The 19,465-nt window shown below is 53.5% G+C and overlaps 5 protein-coding genes across 5 annotated transcripts; 2 read left to right on the top strand and 3 right to left on the bottom strand.

Annotated features, from left to right (window-relative positions):
* Positions 1-52: 52 nt before the first annotated feature.
* Positions 53-1,576, bottom strand: CC84DRAFT_1136124 (alpha/beta-hydrolase; the record flags this gene model as incomplete). Its single annotated transcript, XM_018176088.1, has 2 exons — positions 1,017-1,576; positions 53-951 (listed from the first exon to the last, which is right to left on the bottom strand). Exons 1-2 carry the CDS (start codon positions 1,336-1,338, stop codon positions 53-55), a joined length of 1,221 nt encoding a protein of 406 aa, XP_018043313.1. The 5' UTR covers positions 1,339-1,576.
* Positions 1,577-4,696: 3,120 nt separating this feature from the next.
* On the top strand, positions 4,697-5,146 carry CC84DRAFT_1160188 (uncharacterized protein; the record flags this gene model as incomplete). The annotated part of the gene is made up of 1 exon (XM_018177431.1): positions 4,697-5,146. A coding segment is annotated over exon 1 (307 nt), but the record flags the coding sequence as incomplete, so codon positions are not given.
* Positions 5,147-6,156: 1,010 nt separating this feature from the next.
* On the bottom strand, positions 6,157-7,346 carry CC84DRAFT_1160187 (uncharacterized protein). Its single transcript, XM_018177430.1, has one exon. It carries the CDS (start codon positions 6,875-6,877, stop codon positions 6,506-6,508), a length of 372 nt encoding a protein of 123 aa, XP_018043311.1. The 5' UTR covers positions 6,878-7,346; the 3' UTR covers positions 6,157-6,505.
* Positions 7,347-8,187: 841 nt separating this feature from the next.
* CC84DRAFT_1255096 (calcium-channel protein CCH1) lies at positions 8,188-15,449 on the bottom strand. Its single transcript, XM_018184505.1, has 4 exons — positions 12,480-15,449; positions 11,075-12,433; positions 9,264-11,029; positions 8,188-9,212 (listed from the first exon to the last, which is right to left on the bottom strand). Exons 1-4 carry the CDS (start codon positions 15,171-15,173, stop codon positions 8,555-8,557), a joined length of 6,477 nt encoding a protein of 2,158 aa, XP_018043310.1. The 5' UTR covers positions 15,174-15,449; the 3' UTR covers positions 8,188-8,554.
* A 990-nt stretch (positions 15,450-16,439) lies between these two features.
* CC84DRAFT_1077982 (uncharacterized protein) lies at positions 16,440-19,102 on the top strand (the record flags this gene model as incomplete). The annotated part of the gene is made up of 5 exons (XM_018173781.1): positions 16,440-16,604; positions 16,680-16,777; positions 16,827-17,040; positions 17,092-17,694; positions 17,744-19,102. The coding sequence occupies 5 exons, from the start codon at positions 16,440-16,442 to the stop codon at positions 19,100-19,102; spliced, it is 2,439 nt and encodes an 812-aa protein (XP_018043309.1).
* Positions 19,103-19,465: the final 363 nt, after the last annotated feature.

Below are 19,465 nucleotides of genomic sequence, written 5' to 3'. Positions count from 1 at the left end.
CCGGTCACGGCCCAGGCGTTGACCTTTCCATCTCCCAGTATCATTCCGCCCCTCAATACCCACTCTTTCCAGGCACTACATTATACAACGGCCCCTTCTTCCCAAACATATCCCTTAAATCCTTCGAAATGACATCTGGCCTCTCCCACGCCGCGAAATGCCCACCCCGCTCATTCACGCTCTCGTGCACAACGTTGCCCAGCGTCTTCCCCCACACCCGTGGCACAACCGTGATTTCCCTCGGGAAGTGTGCAAGCCCTAACTTCACTCGCCCAATCCACTCGCTCAGGCGTTCCCGGCTGGGAACCGCCGCCGTTGGGTTATGACTGGCCTCGTAGTAGATGCGTATGTGTGCGTTCGGGCCCGCGGTACTGAAGTAGTAGATTGAGACCCACGTCAGGATCTCGTCATCAGTCCAGGGATACCCGTCCGTCCAGTCGACCAGCTTCTCGTAGATCCAGGCGAGTAGCGCGACGGGGCTGGACGCGAAGGCGTAGGAGAGTGTTTGCGGCTTTGTGGCTTGCAGTTGGCGGTATGCCTGGCCCTCGCTCGTGAACCACTCGCTTCTCTCAAGGCCCTTCTTTTCGGCGTCTGAGTACGGGGTTAGGGCGTGTTGTAGCGCGAGAGCTGGTTGTGAGGCGAAGGAAGGCGCGTGTGCGCGGATCATGTTGATGTGGGAGGCGAGCACTGCGTTGGGGTAAAGCAGGCCCATTGTGCGCGTGATGTAGAAGCCCCAGTCGCCGCCTTGGGTGATGTATTTGGGGTATCCGAGGTCGAGCATCAGGCGATGGCACGTTTGTGCGTACTGCTCCAACGCAAAGCCTGGCTTGGTGATGCGTTGGGAGAAGCCGAAGTTTGGGAGTGAGGGAGCTACAATGTGGAAGGCGGGACTATCACCATCACCCTTCAGCAAGGGAAGGAGCTTCATTACTTCGAGGAATGATCCGGGCCCTTTGGTTTGTTAGGGTCTTGCATGTTGATTTTGGACCTGCGGTCCGCCAGGGAATTAAACTCACAACCATGGGAAAATAGCAGGGGAATCGCGCCCTCGACCTCGCTCTTCTGCCATACAAAGTGGAGATCTATGTCTCCGAAGCCGTCGACAGACACTTTCTTGCGGTAATTGGGCAGCTCGTTGATCTCGGCCTCTGTTTTGCGCCAGTCGAACCCGGTGCGCCAATGCTCTGCTAATCGCTTTACATCTGACGTGGGCGCTCCATAGCGCCACTGGTCGTCGATTTCAAGCTCATCTGGGTAGTCTGTGTCTTCAAGTCTGCGCTTTAGCTTTTCGATGCTGGCATCGGGCACGTGTATTTTGTAAGGTTCGGGTGACGACATATTGTTGGAGCCGTATGTAGTGTTGTAGTGGTATGATGTCGGGATGGACTCAATGTGAGGGCAGATATGTACAAATGGGTAACGTTAAAGAGCTCGTATTGTGAAGTGTGCCGCTCACGCCTTTATGACTCGGTGTTGCTGCTGTTGTATTTCAAAGCAAGGCGCCGGTACCCCTCATTTTTTGCAAGAAGGTTACCAGACATGTAAATACTTTACATCATCGCGCCCTATGTCTTTCAGTGCCTGTCAATGCCAACGTCGCCAACGCAGGTCTGCTGAATATTGTTGTGCCATCAAGGATTAGTAATTCGTATACCCGTCAATCTGCACGATCGATGGCAGGGTTCAATGTGACACATGCAAGGCATTTCGTCGAGCGACGTCCAGAAGGAGCAATATCATGTCGCATGGAAACCCCAGACCAGATGACAAACCAGATAATTCTGCACCGAGCTGCAGGTACGTACATCACCAACGCTGCAGTTAAGGTGAGGTTCCCATAGTGTGTGTGACGTCATTCGGTTGAAGCTCCGGCTTTTGCATCTTCAATCACCGCCGACTTCATATTGACCGTCAAAGCGGACAGTATGACATCTAACTACCATAGAAAAGTATGAAGTGTTACTTGCACTCTAGATGACTTAGCCTTTGATCATTTACATACGAATCTCTCAGGCTAAACTTCGACATTAATATTTTTCCTTTACTGTCCTGCCAGCTGTCGTAGGAGAAGATGCCCTTTAGAATACCGTGATGCGAGGTGCTGGTTGGGATTGAGCATCCCTCGATTGATCTGGAACCCGAGCGCTTGTTTTCTCATCTGCTTCTACACCTTACAAGAAGCTGACAAGGCCTCAATTTTTGCTTCGGTCAAAATGATCAAGGATTAGTAGAGGAAGCCTGCCCGCGAAATGTTATTCACTAGATCGAGTCAAGAACTGATGACGGTGTTGCGTCTTGATCATTATCATCCAAGGATGTCTCCCAGGCAGCGACTAGGACCCCGCATGTTGCGACAACGATAGAGTACCCATTAATATGATTGTGGTAGATTTCGCAAGATTTGACGATAGCCTTGAGGTTATTGCTTTAACGAAAACGTTGCTGTGAAATAGTTTCACAGAAGAGCGCTTCCTATGGCCCCGTAGCGCGTGGTGAAAACGGCCGTCACGAACGCTACATGAGCATTCTATTCATTGTGACCTGAGAAACATATTCCATCGCTAATGCCGTGATCACAGCTTTACTGTTATCCTCACTACACGTTTGGCTTCGAAGCACGTGTTCATGAGACTTCAATCCTCGCTTGTATTCCTGCGCTGGTTTCTGATTCATCGGCGTCTAGACAGGTGATGCCTATATCTGTCAACACTCCCGATTGAAAACCGGGAACTCCCTCCGTTTGAAATGCACAAACACAGTCGACCCGCAAGCCTAAAACCATACCACTCGTCATCCCAGTACTCGAGTAATCTTCGCCATACTTACAAACATGGGAATTGGGGCGTCTCTTGGCGAACTTCCCTGGAAATTGGCGTGAAGTAGCGTTGACACTGAGATGCTTGCTAAAAGCAATCTTGCCCGGCGCCGTACATGCGATATCTTAGGCGATATCTTTGATATGGCCTGGAAATGATTGCAAATTTTCTGAATTTTCTGAATTTCCATCCTCGCTGTCAGAAATAGACATGGTGTCTAACACATCCTATGCGAGCGGGCACCTAATTATGGCTTCTTTGAGGCATGGCATGTATCTTGTCGACTCAGCAAACGCAAGTGAGAAGAGTATCAAGTGGCGTCATCGGGCAGAAATCGTTACTTTCCCATGCATGTAACCGTAAAGTTGGCGTAGTCGAGATTCCCATCATCCTCTCCATCTTGAGCTGTCTGCTCAAGCGGAGGATAAGAATGTTCGGGATGTATCTTGTAGCCAGTATCACGCAAGGCGTTGCCGGGCCACGAAACTAGTAGGTTCCTGAATGATTTGCCATGTGGAACTCGATATTTGTGCTTTAAAGCTATGGCCACGACGGGAGCGAACCATCGTTGAGTAAAAAAAAAAAAGGTCGATTTATGACTGCGAAGAGACACATGCGACGGATCCTGTAGGACATAATCCGAAGGCTTGGACTACAGGGGTCATGTAATGCTGGCGCAGTAAGTTTAGGCATCTTCTCATAACAGAGAAGTATCCTGACGTGGTAGCTGGGCTCTATGAATTTCAGTTGAACTTTCACTCAGGGGCGGCAGGGATATCTCTTTAAGCGCATAGCAAAGTAATGTCATGAAATTGGCGTGGCCCATGTCACATACAACAGAGTGTGGCCGCCACCTCATCACCGAGGCGCGTTGGCTACTCATCCGCCTCAATGGCATGGGAAAGGACGTTGAGATTGGGAAGCATTTTTGCAACATCTAGAAGCACTCGCGGATCCAATTTCCGCAGGATCTTTCTGGTCTTGAGGAATCGACAGAAAGGTGCTCCGTAAATATTACTAAGGGAGCGGATAGTGCCAAGTACAGGCAGATCAAGAAGGTGTATAGGCTAGTTAACAACGGCGCGATGACGGCAGAACCGCTCGGGCTCAACGTGAATGACTGTGGCCTCGCACGCGCTCCTCGAGTTTCCGAAGTACAGCAAAGAATTCCATCTGCCTGGTGAACTCTACATGAAGAGCTTTAAGGTTGTCCTGAGACTCCCGACATGGTTGACGAACTGCATCATCGTCTTGCCTTGGAGTAGGAAGGACCGTTGCAAATTTGACTCGGCGGAGGTATCGGAAGCGCTGGATTTTTAATCTTTCCAGCGCCTGGTTGGCATTGGCATTGGCCTCAGTGATGTTGTACTCAAAAAGCTCACGAAAAGCGCGGCCTGGAACTTCTATTTCGCTGTGAGAGTCTGCTTCAGATGGTGGACATCTAGGTGACTGCTGATCCTCTCGATCAACTCTTGAGGCAAGTGCTCCATGGCGGAGTTGGATATGAGATGGAAATCGCTGAGGTGAGCCGAATCATGATATTGTGATTGATGTAATGTGGGGTGACGCGATCAGGCTAGTCCGAAGGCAGCTCAGCGCGGCTGACCTTATCCTCGGTTTCACCGTTTGATTGGCGGTAACGTTGAACTGAATCTTACTCCTACCATCAACGACTCTGGAAAATACTATATTGGGAAGTTTGAGCGGCGGTAACGTCCAGGTCGGATCTTTCGCAGACAACGAAGCTCAAAAAGTGCCACATCAGGAAGTTTCAGATCTGATATGATTGGCCGTAGTCTTGCAAGACCGATCACATCGAGTGAGACTCTCCTTCCTCTGCGCCTGCGTTGAACGATGTTTGCATAAAATAAACGAGCAGGGTCGATTTTAGCTGGTGTCTTGACTCCAGCTTGTTGCTTTCCATCAGCTATCACCTCGACTAGTCCTCTGCCCTCCTACTTCTATGGTACACCCCAACCCAGAAATGCCGCGTAAACCACCCCCAACACCAACTCAAGACCTGGATTCGACTCGCCGACCAAGCAACACCATACCCATCCCATGTCCACCACCGAGAGGCCCACCAAGCAGCACCCTCGCAAATCCGCGTCTGCGCCAAACAGCGGCGTCTCGTGGCCTCGCGCGCGCTAACGCTACCACCGTCCCGGAGCTCGGTGCTATCGATAGATCATGGGGCGCCTTGAGAAACGACGTCTGCATGCCAGACGCTAGAACGGTGTTTTCTTCATCGAGGTGGATATGTTCTACCGTCTGGCATGCCCAATCTCTAGATTGAGACATGCAGGCCTTTTTGGGATGCGGAAGTCAGCGGATTGGGTTAGCTAGGTGACAACAGACAGACTGAGGTCCGACGCGAAAGTCCGAGCAATAATCGGAGGCCTTTTTCTCTTCCTCGTCATGCGCGTTCTCGATATAGCGATCTGAGCCAATACCTCGGCCTCGGGACCTGAACGACAACCATGCCTGTGCCCGATTCCATAGTGTCAATAGACCAGGACCGCGCCCATCCCGCGATCTATCTATTCCGAGCGCCCAACCCGCGCGACCGCGTTCCAGAAAATATTGACAGTCCAAGTACATTTCTGACTCAAGGCTAGCGCTACAAGCACATACCCTCTCACATGCGGTCAGAACTATCGCCTTCGTATCTGCACGCACGCGCGAAGTCCGGTCGCTTGCGCAGTCAGCATTCTGTCCCATCGTCGTCTGGCAGCCTGGTCTGAGCGCAATGTCCGCCCGTCCTCGCCCATCCATCCTATCAAAACCTACTCCGGAACGAGAACCCCAAATTTCTCCCACGGCACGCAATATTTCTCACAAGAAATTGGCGACAGTCAGCCATAAACCTCCGCCCACGCGCCCCTGCAATTTACACTCCTCACCGCGCCCGGTACGCTAAGATAGCGGGCTGTTATCGCTGCGCGCCGGGTGGGCCAGGGCCAGCGCCAGAGGGTACCTACCGTGTGATGTAGAGTGTGTGCACGTGCGACAGGAGATGAGGCGGAAGATTTACGCCTGCATTGGAAGGCGTGGAGCTTACGAAGCAATGGGGTGGAATGCGATGGGGATGCTTGAGTGAAGGGTGGAGATGGCGGAAGTGACGTGTCGCTGACAGTGTTATTTTCGTTCGCGGGTTTATGCGGTGGGCTGGGGTGATGCTGGTGGGGAGGGCGACGTGGAGTGTACGTGGAGTGTGCGTGGACGGTGGCTTTGCCTTGCTTCGCTTTCTCCAGTGATGCCTGGGCGGGAGCCCTTGTCATACCAGGGATACACTAAGCTATCGAGATGCACGATGAAAGCGATGCGAACATGATTGTAACACCAAGTGGAAGAATCAGTGAATGTATTCAGGAATCCCTCAGCAAAAAGAATATAAATCCCCGCAAACCGTTGGCAGTCTGTTCCAATTCCAATCCGGGTATATATTGATCGAAGCACCCTTGATCCCCTCTCATCTCAGAGAGCGAAGATAAATGAAGAAAAAAAGCTCGCTCGGGGAAGCAGTCGCAGTTCTGCAACTCTCTCCCTCTTGCCATGTAGGCCGAGCCAGCCAGTGAAGAATCGTCTTTACATCGTTAACGGAAAGCAAACCCAAACGCCGAGTGAATGGCCGTGGAGACCTATCAGCCCAGTCCATAGAAACGCCACGTTCATCCCATCCCATCAACCTAGAACTTCCCATCCAGCACCTCGAAGATCCCGACCGTGGCCCCGGCCTCCCCCAGACTCGGACGAGGTTCCAAAACCTCGAGCTCGTGCTCAAACAGGTGCTTCTCCTCCTCCATCTCGAGGTCCAGCACTGACGGCTTGCGGCGCAGCATGAGCAGGTTGCGGATGCTCTCGATGGAGCCCGAGCTGCGGTGGCTGTCGGGGGAGCCGGTGCGGCCGCGGGCCAGCGGCGAGGTGGTGCCGGTGGACGAGGGCGAGATGCTGCGGGAAGAGCGCGTGGGCGAGAAGGCGGTGCGCAGGCGGCGGAGGGAGGTGCTGGGGGTGCGGACGGGGGAGCCGAAGGAAAAGCGGTTGGTGCGGGTGTTGGCCATTGTGGATGGTGAGGAAGGTTGAGATGAGGAGTGTTGGTGGTGTGTATTACTTTGTTGCTAAGTCAATTGGCGCGTGACAAGCAACTGGTCGTGTTTGGGACGGCTTGGTGTGGTTTGCTTTGGAGCAGCGAATGTGAGCGTTCAACAGGTCCAGCTGTCCAGCGTAAAGAGTGTAGGTCTTGTTGACAAGCAGATGAGATCAGATCCCTCGGGGCGTGCGGTGTAGCGTTACACGGCGTGGCGGTCTCAGTGTATGTATGCTATGGTGCTCAAGGTATGTATGTACGGAAACCAGCTCTCGGAGTCTCAGCCGAAAGAAGATGCTCAGCTGTGGGTGCGTCGAGCAGGAGAGAACAGAGAGCAGACAGAAACGAATGAAGGTCAGGAATGCAAAGAGTCCTCGGATGAAAAAGATGACACGGCAGCTCCAGCGGACGGACCTTTGTTTAAGCACTTTCGCTCGCAAGCTGCCCGCCCACGTCAAACGGGCGCTGCATGCTCATCATACGCCGTCCGGGCCAGCCTAGCGAACGCTAGTCTACCACACAAGACGAACCACGCACTCGAAACCAGCGGCCCCCCTGCGCACCACAGAACGAACTGCTTCCTTACAGACTCCCTGTTTGATCGCCCGGCAGGGTGCCTGCCTGCAGCTCCCGATCGGGCGACGGAACAAGCATCCTGCGTGCCTCCAACTGCGAGGGCATAATTTCCGCCGCCGGAGCCTGCTCGCTGGCACCTCAGTGACGGCCAGCGCTGCGTAATCGCTCCATCACGGCGTGGAGCGCGCCTTGCGGGTCCGTCCGGCCATTCCTGCAAGGACCGCGCTCTCCGGCTGACCACTGACGTCCTCATCGACGCGTCGCGCGCCTGGAGTGCTCACCACCAAGGGAGAAACATCTGGGCTGCCACCTTGCCTCCACCAGCCGTCTAGCGCAGCACCTCGCCGTTGCTCCTCCCGTCAGAAGCTCGCCAGCCGCGCACCTGAGCCGCTCCGTGTCTCTGACAGCCCATCTCGCCTGTCTCAAGTCCGGAGCGACGACTTCAGATGCGAGGCCCATGCGGCGGCCAAGCTGTCTGAGAGCCCCGCCAGATGCGCCAGCCGAGTTTCACCATGAGCGCAGCCCGTATAGACGCGTCCACAAACAAGCACGCCCGCCTGGCGTACCAAGTCAACACTTTTCGATGCCAGAAATTTGAATGCTTTGATGAAGCGCATGAGGCTACTCGAATGCTTGCCAACCAGCGCCGTCGCTATGCAGCCCCTGCGAGAAGAATTACAAAAAAGCTCCTCCGCCCGCCAATTACCTCGCCCAAACCCCTTCCCCACAACCCCAAACCGTCCATCACCTCTCACGCCAGCTCGTTGACACATATGTATGCGCTGAATATATGCACAAACGCAAAAGTAGAAGAAATTCCGAATGCGCCATAAATGCCTCTTCGTGGTAGCGCCATTCCCAGACAGGAGTTCCAAACGTCAATGCAACCGTGTTCGTGTGTGCGGGATGCCCCTGTACAGGCACCTGCGACCTGTTCTGAGGCCGACACAGGGCCTGCTTCCCGCGGCCCTGCACCATGCACCCCTCTCCATCGTCATATCGTAGATCATCCGCGTTCGAGACAACAAACGGGCACCTTTCCTGAGACCAATAGGAGATGTGCGAGCACATCGGCTCACCTCCCGCCCGACCGCCGCTGGGTGAAACTCCTGCGGATACTCTCGCCCCAGGCTGAGTTGTCGAGTACCTCCAAAACGTCGGCTGCACTGACAGCACTGTTTTGCCTGCTGCGGTTCCCCGTGGAGCTTGGTGCGGCTAGCTCTCCCTCGCCCTCAAGCGGACTAGGGGGTCGGCTGAGTGCTGATGCGAACTGCCACTCGCCGTCCGGTGGTGGGGAGAACGGCGACATTTGTGGCGACGTGCGTGTGGGCGAGAGAGGGTTCGGTCTCGTGGGTGAACCGAGTGGCGTGGTCTGTATTGAGTTGGCTCGGCTTCTCAATGTCATGTCGGCTGGTGGTGATGGAGCCCTCGCGTCGCTGCCTGAGGCTCGCCAGCCTCCTGTGTCTGTGTTTGAATGCACTGGTGACAGCATTGGACTGCCTGTGATAGACCGTTGTCCTCGCTCCGCATCCACAGCGTCTTCATCGTCGATGAAGATCTCTGGTACTGTAAACTGCGGTACAGCAGTCATACGGCCGTGCTCCTTTTGCTGCTGTACGCGGCGGAACCTTCGCGACCAGTATAGAGTGTCGAAGAATCCTATAACGACATTTCGCCGCACAGCCTCTTCCACGCGTTGAAGGCGGGCTCGACGTCGCAGGAACTCCTCTAGTCTGATATCGCATGTTAGCAGTGTGCATACTTGGGGGGCTCCATATTCTTACCTTAAGCTCTTATTATCATTAATAACCTTGTGATGAGCCAAAATCATGAGCAGTGAAGTGAATTGGATGCCGCGATCGGGATCACTCGACACGATTACTTCCTCGTAAAAGGTGTTCATGCGCATTCGCCGTCGCCGGATCTCGGCAATAGGAAGCTCAGCCAACCGCCGGTTGAGTTTCTTGATATCGATCTCGACAGGCTCCTTCTGGCCTTGCACGGGTAGTCCCGAGGTTCTTCTAGAGTTTGTGCTACATTCTTCGATCAGACTTCCTACGGTGAAATCGCCGTCGTAGATTCGCATTTCGAAGATGCCGGAGAGTTCTCCCAGCAATCGAGGGAATTGATCTTTGGTTATAAATCCAGTGCCGTTGGGATCAAACTCAGCCCAAGCCTGTTTGAAGCGACGAATCTCTTCTCGGCTAATGACCGACAGCCCACTGCTTCGCTGATACACGTAACTGAAACTTTCGTATATCAACGACACGAAGAGATTGACGAAGATATACATGCTCAGGATGTTCCAGGTGACGAACAAAGCACGGGCCCACTCCGGGCTGCCGCAATCGCTTTCAAAGTACCTTTCTCCATCAGTACAGTAGGGGTGATCGATCGACGCGAAGTCTTCCATCAGCTCATTCCATCCCTCACCCGTGCTTGTTCGGAAGAGCAGGATGAGGGCTTTCGGAACGCTTCGAAAGTTGATGTTTCCAGTCTCATTCTCGCCAAACCGCGTCAATCCGAAGGTCTGGGTGAGAGCGATGGCATACACCAAGAATAGTACGAACCAAGTCGCCAGAAGGTTCATGATGGACGCCAAACTTGCTGCGGCCGTCTTGAAGAGTTGATCCAGTTGGTTGTTCCTGGGAATGAGAAGCAGAGCAATCGACACCAATCCCAGCTTATGGAGTTGAGCAAAGACTCGTTCGCTGTTGTTAGTCAATCGAAGAATCGAAGTAACAAATGTACCCGATACTGCGAAAATCGAGAACACATCCCAGGAGCTTTTGCGGAATCGATGCCAGGATAGACCGATGATCCGAATGACCACATTGGCGATGAATATGATCGTGAAAAGGAGGAAGATATAGTCGCGAACTTGCTCCCATATACCATATCCGGGGTACCACTCCAGGCAAAGGAGGACCAGGTGAGCAAGAAGCAACCCAGTTATGAACCGTTGCCAACTACCAGTCTTGCGGACAGCACGTCTGTAACACCACTCTTCCCACGTCTCTCGCACCTTTGTTGAGGATGGTCGTTTCGACGGCGAAACTTGACGTAGCAACTTCCTCAGCTCAAGCCATGAACGCTGGTCTGTGGTGAGGAAAGCGACACCGGTCTGTTCTGTGTAATTGCGCATGAAGACAGATACAAAGAGTGTCAACACGAAGACAGCGCCAAGCAAGTTGAAAATGACAAAGTAGAGAGCATTCCCCTGGGAAGCAAACGGAGCAGGCTGGGTGAATACGCCGGTGATCTGTTCAGATGCCCACATAACGTCGATCCATCCTTCCTGTGACACAATCTGAAATAGGATAAACAGGGAGTTACCGAAGTTATCAAAATCGTAGTACGGGTTGGAAGCCCGGCGCGGGGCGAGGACGTTCCAGTCGTCGTTGAAAGGATTGCTGTCGTACTCGCTGACGCAGTCGTGCAAATCAAAGATATTTGAGCCATCGTCATTGCACGATTGCATACGTCCTACGAATAGGTTTAGCCCGTAGATGGCGAAAGGAATGAGCAAGCTCAGAGAGACAAAAGCGGCCTAGTAATGTTAGCGGTGCGGTATAAGGATGGTTAGTGATCATACCGAGATTAGTTTCCACCAGCCGCGGACGATAAGGGAGTGGAAGTGATTTCGTGCACTGTCACTGATGTTGAGGAGACGCAGGGCACGTAGGGCTTTGAATGCGCCTACGGTACGAGTGATCTGGCCCTCATTGAGCAACGAAGTTATGACGTTAATCCAGAGTGTGATGAGCACCACGCCATCAATAAAACCCCACGAGCCGCGGAAGTATGCGTTTGGTGTGAAAAGGAAGCCATCCGCGATGACTTTGATCAAAGCTTCTGCAGTGAACAAGACAGCAAAGCCCAGATCTGTCCACACGAACCAATTGCGAACGCTAAATTCGTGAGTCTTGAAATACTCTCTTTGATATAGCGGTGTCGTTATGCAAGCAAGAAGCACCATGGCGATGATGGCGGCATAGATGAAAGCCGAGAACGTGTACCAGATGGGCACCGACGGGGCAACACCTTCTATACGGTCTTTGCCACGTCCTGGACCTACGATATTTTGGCAGAACCTGCGGACCGGGTTGTAGGGCCTGAATATGAAAAGGGAGACATTGTAGTTTGGATGTTTCCGGAGATAGTCGCGTTGTGCTTTCTTTCTCTTCTCTGTCGCATCGACTACCTCTTTCGCCATCCTCCTGGGATCGAGATCTTCGTAGGCGCGTCCAAAATCAAGAGGAGCATAGAATGGATTCGGCTCTCGATTGCTGATTCGCCGCTTGAGACGTTGCCAAAATGTTGACATGGCTCCCGATCCTACAATTGTTGGTGCTGGTCGAATCCCAGGCTGCGGTTCTTCGTCATGTGGACTATCGTCTCCGTCGTCAAGAAAATCACGAACTACAGCATCTTTGAGAAGCATCTCTGTGGCAGCAGATCCGTAGTCCAGTGGGTCTTTCCGGCTGGCGTGGCCCAACTTGAAAATGGAAGATAGTGACAGATTTCCATCGGATGAGTTGAATCCCTGCTCTTTGTTCTGCAGAAATGCCTTGACCTGCTGCAGGCGCTTTTCATCTTCAGAGACATCGAAGTTTTCCTGAATGACAGCAATGAACATATTCAGGACGATAAAGTTCGCGAAGATGAACCAGATGATACAAAACGTGGCCCCGATCCAGGATGTTCCCCATGTTTCTGTAGAAGTGGTGACGCTGTACATTATAGTGGTCCAGTTCTCACTTGAGAGTATTTGGTACATCCCGAGGAAAGAGTTGTATATTGTGAAGAAGGATACCACGAGGGTGTCTCCATCTTGTTCGGGCGGGACCTCTCCACGAAAGAGTTGTGCCGCAAATATAGAGGCGAGGAAGGTCAGGAGAAACACGAACAAAATCAGGTTGAGCAAACCGCCAACATTGCCAAGAACGATCATCTATCAGAGTTAGTCATCGACGAGTATGAGGTGAGATGTGACTTACAATAAGATCACGCGTCATCGGTACGGCCAAGACGACTCGATAGATTCGAATGATCTGGAAGACGGAGAGCCAGGCGTATGCCCGCCCGCCATGTGACTCTTTGATTGCTGGAATCTGTATCACTACTGTGATGATTGCGATGAGCAGATCTGTGATGTTCTGCTTGCCCCTGAAGAAGTGTCTCCAATCAACGATGAACCGAATGATGATCTCAAGCAGTAACAGAAAAGTGACGCCAATCTCAGACCTGTCTATGAACTTGGCGCGTGAAGGCGACATGTTTGCGCTTTTCAAAGCCTGAGCGATGAGTCCATACGAAATGATCAGAATCCAAACCCAGGAAGTCCTCTCATAAAACTTTTTCAGGTTGCTCACGCGTTGTTTCGGGAGGTTGTCTTGATCTTCCTCTTCTATATGTTCTCCAGTGAAAGCACTTGTCTTGCTCTCTTCACGTATGATCTGGAACGACGACGTAATGACTGCGATCAGCAAAGATATAAGCCAGAGAGACAGAATGAGGATCCCGCCGGCAAAGAACAGCGCGCCTATGAGGTAATCGCTATCTGCAATGGTATAAAGCAGGTCGGAGTACGTGTTCGAAGACATAATGACAAAGACCAATTGCAGAGATTGCAGGATGTTGTCGAAGCTCTGTGTGCCGCTGTAAGGATTTGTACCCTCTATGCACAGCGATCCTTTCGGGCAAAGGAATCCTTTGTCCGTCCCTGCTGGCATTCCAGGAGCTGGGATATAAGGTTGGGGGTGAATGCCAGGGACGTTTTCGAGATGACCACCGCAGAACTGTTCTTCGTTCGTGAAGTTACTTTGGCCTTGAGGATCGATCCAGACACAATGCCTTCTGAAGCTCGATTTAAAGCTCTGAACACCAACGATGGCAAACAGAAGCCAGAAGAAGCTGATCAGGAAGGCAACGTTCACAAGTAAAGGCGCCGCTTTTTTCAGACTTCTCAAGATGACTGCAGTACCACTCGTCAAGTTGAGAAGGCGGATAATGCGCAGACAACTTAGCATCTTAAAGATGTAAATATGCTTGTCATGTTCAACGCCAGTGAGACCAAGAACAAATGAGATCCAGAATGAGACCACAGCTACAAAATCGGTCCTATTGAAAGAGTGACGTAAGTAAGCCCGATGCGCGAGACGGGCTCGTTGTTGGTCTCTCGAGTTTCCAGGGCCGATGGTTGGGTTGATTTGTGCGGTTGTGAAGGTCCGGAAGACCGAGGGAATCTGCTCGATGCTGGTTTCGGCACGCTTAATCGACGGCTGTCGCTGAGGCCCAAATAACTTGCGTGCATTTCCAAGAACGGCCTGCCTGAAGCCGACCTGCCTGTTAATGGTACTGTATTCCGGAGCATTGATGATGAAACCTGACACAATGATTCGAATGATCGTTTCAAGAGTGTAAACAACGAACAGCCCTAGTATTGCATAATCGATATCGTTGGAACCCCATTCCTTCGTCCTAGGGAAATTGTATACGTCTTTGCTTGCGTCTACGGCAAGCAGCACAGTTTGAACGACAATGAGCAGGAGTAGCAAAGGTTCAGTGACAGGGTGGACTAGGAGGTCACTGAGCTTCAAGCGCAGCTTGTTGTCGGGGCCAAATATGCCCAGCGACCTCCCGCGAAAAGGGTTCGACGGACGTTGCCACTGCGCGCTGGATTTTGCTTCTATTGGCGAGGGTGGCTTTTCGATCGGCGAGGCGAGGGGAGAAGAAGGTCCGTCATGAAGGTATGTTGGCAGTGCAGGGAACGAAGGTGGTTCCTGGAGGCGATCTTGAGGGTGGCGCACTGACGACTTCCTGCGCATCGTTCGCGCCGCAATCTCGGGTTCGTTACTGATGTTGACGACACGCTGGGACATGTTACGCATTATGGTCCCTGCGCGATGCAGCGGCGACTCAATGCTGCCGGGAGAGAGCGACCGCTTCCGGCCGGTCGACGTCCGCAGGCCACCCGGCGAATGCTGCTCGAGATCGTGTCCCAGGCTTGGTCCAGTGGTGGATCCTCCCGGTGTGAGAAATCGCACGCTCTGGAAGCTGGAACGGTTGCCTGGCGTGGAAGAAAGCGGTGCTGCGGCACCGCTCACAGGCTGGAGATTTTGCGCATCGGTCAGGTGTGCCGTGTCCCTGTCGTCGTAGGTGGATGCAGCGTAGAAGCTATGATCCTCCGAGGTGCTCCTGCCCAGATAAGGGTCGCTGCCGTATTGGGGGTACGACTGCGCGGGCGTCATGGGAGGGCCCAATGGCGGGGATGTCTCGCCCTGGAAGCCCAGGCCTGAGAAGCCGATTGCAGCTTGGAACGCGCCGATGTCCACAGGCGAAAAGTCGCCATCGTCCTCAACGTGCGTCGGGCGCCGCGATGCACCGGCTGCGGTGTCGAGCTGTGGGCGTCCGCCCGTGCGGGTGCGCGTTGGGCTGGGCGACGTTTCTGTTTCGGCGATGGGTGCGTACTGCGAGTTCCATGGCTGTCCCGAAGCCAGTTGTCCAGAGTGTCTCAGCAGCTGCCGTCCGCGGTCGCTCAGCGTCCTGCGGTGCTGGCGATGCTGCTGCGCCCCCTGGTGTCGCTCTCCATCGTGGTCGTCCGGCGGGCGGTGGAGGTCGCGCAAGGGTATCGACTGATGAGTCTGGCTTCGGCGGTGGATGTTGTTGTTGTGAGGGTCGGGGGAGGACATTGGAGCGGGTGGTGCTCGCGCGTGGTGCGCAATCTACATTGAGTCGCGCTTCTTCAGCTCATGCGCTGCGCAGAGGCAACATTAAGGATGGCGGGTGTGGTACGGAGGAGGGGCCTAGCAGCGCGGTGGAAAGCGAGTGTACGGGCAACGGCACAGCAGAGGCAGCGGTGCGAAGGAGGCGCGGTAGGGAATAGGGATGTGGTCACGGTGTAGGCGCAGGAAAAGTTACGAGCTGACAACCCTGAGGTCGATACCGTCTAGTACTAGACACACGGCACCAACGGCTGTGCCCTGGACGCGCACCCCCGATCCTGGCTGTTCATGGAGGCCGAGCGGGCCAGCCCTAATACCTGCAGATAACCGTCTCGGCACCGACACGCGTATTTTTAGCTACCGCAGCAGTGCGACCTGTGCCTGGCAACGTCGCAGCGTTCTTTCCATCTTGCTGTCATGGTAGAGAGACTGCATGCTGGATGAGCTGCCATCAACGGTCCTCGCAGAAATGGCTTACATCTCTAGGACGGTTTCGCAACACACCATGTCGCGAGTTGACACATTACCGACTGCACGACATGTTCAAGGTTGCTTGCTGGACATGTGACTATCAAAGCGAATGAAACCGCTCTTTGATTTGAATTGACAGTCTCTTACCATGCATAGAGTGCATATGTACTGTTGCCAAAGCTACATGTCGCTAACAGCACTCGTACGCAGGATGTCCCCGACCCCATCACTCCCACTGTCGCCGTGTTGGTAGACATCACCTACATGGATTGCGGCTTGAACGATAAGTCTGCAGCAAACATATGGTCAGCCATGGCAGCTGAGTATCCAATCCCTGCGTTCTCAAGAGGCACAGGCTGCATCGTCTGCATCGGGTCTGAGGCAGTCGCCGAACATCGTGGAAAACAGCTCAGGTGACCCTCGAGGATCTGATGCATCGTGTAGGATTCGGGTTCATCCAAAGAGGTTGTCGCGTGAAGACTTGAGGCTAAGGCGAGGCTGCCCACGTCCCACGCTCGATGATGCACGGTGGCCGAAAACGGACTAGCGCAATTAACGCCGCGGGAAAGTGCAACCATCCTCACGTTCCTGGCTGTCTCCCAAGGTCCCATTACACAAACCGCCCACCCAGCCCATTCGCTCGCGATATTTCTACTTTGCACGCGCCGCGCAGGTAGATATACACGCCACTTCCCCATCGACGTACACCGCTCGAACCGCCGGCCCTGCGAAACGCGTCGCCGCCTGGCTCGCACCGCGAAAATGGTCGCGAGAAAGCGCGGTCGGGATGAGATGGAGACGGAAGCGCCAGTCGAGGAGCCGACCACGCTGCAGAAGCTACGCAACATGTGGCAGTTCGCGAACCTGGCCCAATACATTTTCCTGTTCAAAGGGGCTCTGAAGATTGACGAAGACTTCGGGATTGAGGTACGCGTTTGCGCCCGGCGCGCTCACAGAGCACACCGGACATACACCGCGCAATGCATGCTGACCATTGCGCAGGAACTAGAGACAGAATGCCTCACGCCTCAGCCCTCGCAGATGCTGGCCGCTATCGGTCTTGCCCTGCTCAAGCATGTCTCGTCGCACAAAGGCCTCACGTACGTGCGTTTCCTCCCACTGACCCACGCGGACATTAACGCACGTTAGACCCGAGATTTTTGATGAATACACGCGACGCCAGTTCGTGGCGAAAGCCCCGGCGCGCAACCCTTTCGGCACTGAGGAGGTTCCCAATAGGTTTGACGACTTCGACGTCTTCACCAAGATCAGAGTACTTCAACAACTGTCTGTCTGGACGCTGAACAACCCAAACACCATCAGGGAACGGCTCAACCCGACTGAGGCGGAGCAAATAGATTGGGTAAGACTTCCTGTTGCGCCAGCACCGCCCACCGATAACTGACCGCACCAGCGCTTCAATCCCTTCGGATACGATTCAAAAGGCCGCACAATCTTCGTGCTTGATGACATGCGCATGTATCGCCGGACCGACGCGCCGCCCCCGCCGCCCCCCCAAAAAGCCAAGTCGAAAGCCAAAGCTCGCAAATCGCGCTCGTCACGGACTTCCAAGAGGAGGAAGACTTCCACACCAGAGCCTGAGGAGCCTGAAGAGGTGGACGAAGTCACTGAGGGGAACGATGCTGAAGCTGAGGACGATGGCTTCGGCGGCATGCAATGGGAATGTGTCTGCATCACATATGAAGATTACCAGGACTATCTGACCGGCATCCGCAAGAGCCGCCACCCCGATGAGAAGCAATTATATAAGGACCTAGAAGCAGACATCATACCGGAGCTTGCCAAGGTGGCAGAAGCCCAGGCCAGGAAAGAAGCCAAGAAGATGAGGGAGCTTGAGACCCTTCAGAAGCTTGCTACCGCCAAACGTTCGTCAAGAATCTCTGCGAAAATGGACAGGCAACGGGAGATCGAGGAGGCTGAAGAGGCAGCGCGGAAACGACAAGAAGAGATTGCCATGGCAAAAGCTGAACAAGAGAAGCAGCGTCATATGGAAGATGTGAGTGCCAGAGGATCTAATAATTGTTGCTTTGACTGACATCACTTAGGCACATGAGTCTCGCAGACAAACACGAGAGCAACGTATTCGCGAGCGCGAGGCCCAAAAGATCCTACAAGAAGAGAACCTCCGGAAATTGGAAGAAGATGAGAAGAAACTGGCTTCAGAGGAGGCAAGACTATCCGAACGCCATCTTACAGCACAGATGAAGAAGGCCAAGAGAGATCTAGAGAGACTGAAGGAGAAAGAGTACTGGCTTTTCGACTGTGAGAAGTGCGGGCTGAATGGAGAATGCATCGATGACGGCAAGCCCCAGATTCAGTGCGACGAGAAAGATGGATGTGGCGTATGGCAGCACTCGGCCTGTCACGGCATATCTGCAAAGCGGGCAGAGGCAGAGGATTTCAAATTTCTATGCGCTTCATGCACACGAAAGCAGCAAGCCGCAAAGGAACCTAAGCTTGCTCTTAAACTTAGACTAACATCTGCCTCACCCAACGCGCAACGCACTCTGCAGACGAATGGCACCGTGCCAAAGGAACCCTCTCAGCAGCTCAACGCCGTCGAAGTGCCCCCTCAACCGTTTCCTCAATCCCCCGAACGTCCGTTCAATCCTGGCCATTCTCTGATGAACGGTCCCAGTCTCTCGCCTCGAGGGCAAGCTCTTGGTCCTCCAGGTATCCAGCGATCAGAGGCAGCATACGGTTCGCCATTGATACCTGCCGGCAGCAGTTCACCGACTCGCCCTCGGCAGCCCAGTGTACACGGTGGCGCCAATGGATTTCCCGGTTCATCACCACCTAGGCTCCCTCCGCATGCCATCAGCTCCTTCAACAATGGCACGCCGGGGTCACGCCAGAATGGGAGTCCTTTCAACACCACAAACCCCTTTCAATCGAATTTCCACCCCACATACAACAGCAGCTTCAGTCGACCCACGTCTGCTGCCGGCACCACATCCTTTGGCTCTCCTGTAAAACATTCTTCACCTCGTCCTGTCAACGGTGTGCCGAACGGCTACAACTTCACGAATAGCCCTTACTCTTCCTTTCCCCCTAGCAATGTCCAAGCTTCGGCTATGTCCCCCATAAAGCACAGCTCACCGCCGCCACCGCTTCCTCAGATGTCATCGCCGGCGCCAGCTCCTGTTTCATTCATTGCGCCATCCCCAAGCCAGATGCCTGCACAGATATTGCCGGATCCAATCCCTGCGCCGTTAAAGCATGACGGCGCACGTCCGCCATCGAGTCACGAGGTGTCAGAGACCCACGTATTCCCGCCACTCAAGGCCTTATCGCCAATCGTTCCTCCTCAAAATCTCAGTCCGCCCACGAAGAAGTCGTCGCCGGCACCACTACGGACATACGACGCATCAACGAACGGGAACCCTTTTGACAGCTCCAACTAGGTGCGAGACGTATTATCGGGTTCGAGGATTTTCACTGCCGAAGAGCTAAAACACTTGATGACTATTGGGGCTTCTACATGATAGGGGAAATGTATTACTACAAACGCAGGTCGGCCAGCTTTGATATCATGGTAGGGCTCACTTAGTATTGCAGCTATTCGCTGCGAGTTTGGAACAGCATACGGCGTTATTGACATCTTGCGTTTGGATTACTAAAGTTGATGCACGTTTCTGGGCACAGGAGAGAGGTTACTGGATATTCATGTCTGATGTATTAGTGTACTTTTAACAGCGCGTTGCTGTACGCGAAGTAGTCAAACTATTGAGATGTTCATGTTGCAGTCATTCGGCGTCATTTGGTTC

This window comes from Paraphaeosphaeria sporulosa (assembly GCF_001642045.1).
Source record: "Paraphaeosphaeria sporulosa strain AP3s5-JAC2a unplaced genomic scaffold CC84scaffold_1, whole genome shotgun sequence".
NCBI classification, from domain to species: Eukaryota; Fungi; Ascomycota; class Dothideomycetes; order Pleosporales; family Didymosphaeriaceae; genus Paraphaeosphaeria; species Paraphaeosphaeria sporulosa.
This window is presented reverse-complemented; position numbering and strand designations above follow the sequence as displayed.